General features: G+C 34.8%; 1 protein-coding gene across 1 annotated transcript in view; it reads right to left on the reverse strand.

Annotated features, from left to right (window-relative positions):
- Positions 1 to 5,090, reverse strand: part of LOC107684996 (phosphatidylinositol transfer protein alpha isoform-like) — a 26,139-nt gene that overhangs the window by 2,084 nt on the left and 18,965 nt on the right. Inside the window, exons 5-11 of the mRNA XM_016481403.1 lie at positions 3,213 to 3,220; positions 2,898 to 2,972; positions 2,709 to 2,792; positions 2,558 to 2,635; positions 2,303 to 2,413; positions 1,379 to 1,501; positions 657 to 741 (exon numbers count right to left, since the gene is read on the reverse strand). Coding sequence (XP_016336889.1) covers positions 694 to 741; positions 1,379 to 1,501; positions 2,303 to 2,413; positions 2,558 to 2,635; positions 2,709 to 2,792; positions 2,898 to 2,972; positions 3,213 to 3,220 — 527 coding nt within the window. The 3' untranslated portion in view covers positions 657 to 693. The remainder of the gene's footprint in view (positions 1 to 656; positions 742 to 1,378; positions 1,502 to 2,302; positions 2,414 to 2,557; positions 2,636 to 2,708; positions 2,793 to 2,897; positions 2,973 to 3,212; positions 3,221 to 5,090) is intronic.

Genomic DNA, 5,090 nt, shown 5'->3' on the forward strand with positions numbered 1-5,090 from the left:
ATGGAACATGATCTTTACTTAATATCCTAATGATTTTTGACATAAATGAAAAATCAATCATTTTTTACCCATACAGTGTATTTTTGGCTATTGCTACAAATATACCCGTGCTACTTATGACTGGTTTTGTGGTCCAGGGTCACATATTAGAATGATATCTGAAGGATCATGTGACACTGAAGACTGGAGTCATGATGCTGAAAATTAAGCTTTGCCATCACGGGAATAAATTATTACATTTTAAAATACATTAAAATAGAAAACCGTTATTTAAAATGATAATAATAATCCATATTGCGGTTTTGACTATTATTGATCAAATAAATGCAAACTTGGTAAGCACAAGAAACTTCTTTTCAAAAAAAAAAAAACTTTGTCGCATGACCTTATGTTGCGAACAGTTGTGGTTATCAGCAGTTATCAACTTAAAAATACATTATTACATTTCTTTTAAAAATTATTTTCATTTTTGGCAGTCTGGCACTGAAAGTTCAAGTTTAGTATTCTATGCATACTGTACTCCCAACAGAGTTAATGTGAATATGCTATCCCAAACATAGCCCATATATTGCGTCCATATACTAAGAAATATTAAAAAGTTCTCACATGCTGTTTTAGATAAATGACGTTAGGGGGCGCTAAAGATGGTGAATTACCTTTATGAACAGCAGCATCCAGGAACACGTAGCAGCTTCAGTCTTCAAGAGCCACCATGCCTTTCACTGGATCCTTCACTCTCATCTGAAAGACAGCAAGAGAAAGACATGCATGTGTACATAAAGTGAATAGCTCCTTGTGGAAGAACAACAGGCTACTGTTGAATGTGATTCAAGAAGGACTTATCCTGATTTTTCCTATCCTCTGGGATTACAGATCACTTGTGGGAGTCAAGGAGGAGACACTGATTTCTGGGATAGTCCTGCAAAGTATGTTAAACTGGGGATGCCGCCAATACATGACGTCACTCATTCCCCGAACGGCACCTGAGAGCGCTGAACTGTGACCTGCTCCACTCTGCTGCCCCTTTTGTTCGCAGTGACTGGACCTCATTATGGGCTACATTCAATTATTCATCTGCCTTGATACACGTAATTGTCTTTGTGTGGTGGGAAAATTTGTGGCAGGCCGAAGGCGACACTCAAAACACCAGACAAACACAAACAAAAACTCAATCTCGCAACAAATTGAGAAATTGAATTCAGCTGTTTGTAAATTCTACAAGAAAATATCTCAGAGCAATTCGTTTGTTTGGCTAACTGACTAAAATTGATCATTACCATATAAAGACTGGTTCAAACTGAACAACAGAGATGAGGAATAATTTAAAGTGGACAAAGACAGGGTAAATGTAAATTTGCTGGAGGGCATCTCATCTGACCTCATCCAGTTCCCTCCTGGTCTCTTCTTCCATTCTGCGGATGTCGTCCATGTTCAGCTCGATCCATTTATCAATCCAACAGAACAGCTGCCGGTGGAAATTAGTGAACAAGCGCTTCTCTTGCTGTTAAAGAGAGAAGGAGGTACAAAATTCATTTTGGAAGGTGAATTTTAAACTGATTTTATTTACATAAAATTGAGGATGGAACTTAATTTTATCAGGGATTGGATGACATACAGTTTATATCAGTTAATGGTAACTAACTTGGCATTTGTCTATGTGTAGAAAATAATAAATTAAAACAAAAAAATTGAATTTAGTCAGACTTCAAACCATTTAAAATTTGGGGGTTGATAAGATTTCATGTTTCAAGGCTGCATTTATTTGATCAAAATACAGTAAAAACAGTAATATTCTGAAATATTAACATTTAAAATAACTGTTTCAGTATGTTTAAATATATAATTTATTCCTGTGATGGCAAAGCAGAATTTTCTGCAGCAAAAGCACTCAAGATCCTTCTGATTTGGTGCTTAAGAAACATTTTTTTTTATTATTCTCAATGTTGAAAACAGCTGTGCTGCTTAATAATTATGTGGAAACAGTGTTACAATTTTTTTTTAGGATTTTTAGGAATATGACGTTCACAAGAAGATCATTCATTTAAAATATAAATCTTTTTTCCATATCACAACAAAATTATAAATGTCTTTACTGTCACTTTTGATCAATTGAATGTGAATAAATATATTAATTTATTTACAAAAAAAAATTAAGTTGGTAAACAACAGATTTTGTCCTCTCAGTAAACCTTTATATTGCACAGATGAATCATAGACAATCAGTCCAGGAACATGCACTAAATATGGTCAAACATTTGATTTGATGGTAACTTTAATAAACAGTTTAATCAATCACACTGACCTTTTGAATAAAGTTTTCCACTTTGTTTTGCAGGCCCCACCACTTGAACTTGACAGTAACCAGTTTGTAGGCACACATGTGTGGGCAGTCTGTCCTTTTAGGTAGCTCTTTCTACACACACCCAAAATCCATTAAGCATTTGGATATAATTTGCCATTAATAAGCTTCCCACTCATACATCAAGCATGCACTTACTACATTTACACAAATTTGATACAAGCACACAGCCATTAGAGGTGCTTTAAAATGTATCACCTTCCAATCCGGACCGAGCGGCCCTCTTCCAGTCTTTGCAGACTTAAACTTAGTGGGGTCTTCATCTGGTTTATAGTCCTACACAGAGACAGCACTGATCGGATTAGAAAGTAACTGGAAAAGGCAGCTATTTTATCTAAGTAAAGCTCACCTTTGGCTCCACCTGACTGCGGTCTGCGATGTCTAGGTACACCACCTCCACCTTCTTCCAGGTGTCTGGGTCTAGCCCGTGAACCTGTAAAGAAGAACAGAACTATCATACTTGAGAACATAATTGTCAGGTTTGGCACAAAATTGTGGAGTTCACACACATATAATCTACTACTAGACCTATACTCACATTGTCCTGCTGTCCCATGTCGGGTTTGTGCCACGTCTCGATCTTGATGAGGAAGTTTTCTTTCATATACTCATTCTAAAAACACAGATAATCAATGAACAAACTGATAACCCATAACTGAAGGACAGACTCCGCAGTGACATACTGACATCTGTCCTCTCTCCTTTCACTCCAGCTAAAGTTACTGTCTCCTCTTTCAGTCAAACAGTGAGTGTTTGTATGAGTTTGTGCTGTACAGCTACATGTTCAACATGTTTGTTCATTCATATGAATGAATATGACTTATTTGTGTACTTGCAAAGATTGTATACTTACAGTAATTACTGAAGGGTGATGCAGGACAGACAATGGGGGGAAAAGGAAAATAAAATATGAATTAGATCATTTATGTTTAAGAATACATAAAATCTCATTTAAGACCATTTCTAATTGTATTTAATCTCATTTTAGCCCATATGTGACCCTGGACCACAAAACCAGTCACACAGCTCAGTCGCTGGGGTATATTTGTAGCAATAGCCAAAAAAAACATTGTATGAGTCAAAATGATCTATTTCTCTTTTATGCCAAAAATCAGTAGGATATTAAGTAAAGATCATGTTCCATGAAGATATTTTGTAAATTTCCTACCGTAAATATATAAAAACTTAATTTTTGATTAGTAATATGCATTGCTAAGAACTTCATTTGGACATCTTTAAAGGCGATTTTCTCAGCATTTTGATTTTTTTGCACCCTCAGATTCCAGATTTTCAAATAGTTTCAAATAGTTGTATCTCCAAATATTGTCCTATCATAACAATACATCAATGGAAAGCTTATTTATTCAGCTTTCAGATGATGTATAAATCTCAGTTTCAAAAAATTGACCCTTATGACTGGTTTTGTGGTCCAGGGTCACATATTAGTCTGGAAGTAAACATACTGAAATAATATCCATATACAAACTCAACATTAGTTCTAATCAGACCGTGAATCATTACTCATAAATTCTCATAATACAACGATAAGCTTTGTAGGTTTCATAGTCACAATGGTGAGAAACAATAAATAAGCTCAGTAATTCTGTTCACTTCATGCAACTTAACTTGACATGAAATGCTTAAAGATGTTGTTTTACTCTAATGCTATTTTTGAGGAAAATGTCAGTGATTCTATGTTTGTGATTCAATATTTGAAAGCAGATTTACTTAAAATCAGCATGAAATGAAATGAAAATTCACCCTATCTATTTCTCAAATGCATGTTATTCATCTTATTGTCAACGATTCGTCTATGCGTGCTTTATTATTGTTATCATTTAAATTTGACATTGTAATTTTTGATAAAAATGTCATAACTCAATCTCGACTCCAATGATTTAGTCTTTAGATGTTTATTAAACCCGGTCTCGCCACAATCAACCCCACAAACTCCACAAAATCAGCAACCGATGGATTATTTTATTTTTCAATAATCTGTTACACTCATATGTACACCACAATACAGAAGAAAATATCTATAAAGACTTCCATTTTATTGCAACTTTTAAAATCTATTATTTATTAATTTTACAAGGTACAGTAAAATTAGGTTGCTAACTTTTGTAATTTGCAATGAATACAAAAAAATTCCATATTGACTCCTGAAACAGATGTTTGGACCTTTTCCTGTGAAGGAACTGAATACCTATAACGCACTACAATGTAACTGTATCTAGACACCCTGACTTGGACAAATAGTGGAACACGCATTTCTTTCTTCTAGCAGCTTGCTGACGGTTGGACAATAATCTCAGACAAATCATTTTGTTATTCAATATTAATATTATTAAATCGTTCAAAAATTCAGTATAGCTCAATACTTGCCATATCAACTTTTTACATGTATTCAAAAACAAAACTGTAGACTTGTTTTAAGCACTGCAGTGAGATTTAGAAATATCTTGATAGCAGACTTTAGCGAATGGGGAGTCTGTCATCTATGCGGCTGTGAGAATGATGTGAAGGGAATGTGTCAATATAATCTCAGTTTCCTGTGCTGTAACTCCACTCCTGCTCAGCTCAAACAGTGAATTATTCAGTGCCCGCAAATGCAGTGACAGAAAAGAGACGGGGAGAAACAGATAAGAAGGCATAATAATATGAAAGCAAGAGGAAGAAAGAGCACATGAGAAGAAATTTAGCTGTTAAGAGTGTGTGTGTGTGTGTGTGT

Source organism: Sinocyclocheilus anshuiensis, unplaced genomic scaffold (genome assembly GCF_001515605.1).
Source record: "Sinocyclocheilus anshuiensis isolate Anshui unplaced genomic scaffold, SAMN03320099.WGS_v1.1 scaffold741, whole genome shotgun sequence".
Taxonomy (NCBI): Eukaryota; Metazoa; Chordata; class Actinopteri; order Cypriniformes; family Cyprinidae; genus Sinocyclocheilus; species Sinocyclocheilus anshuiensis.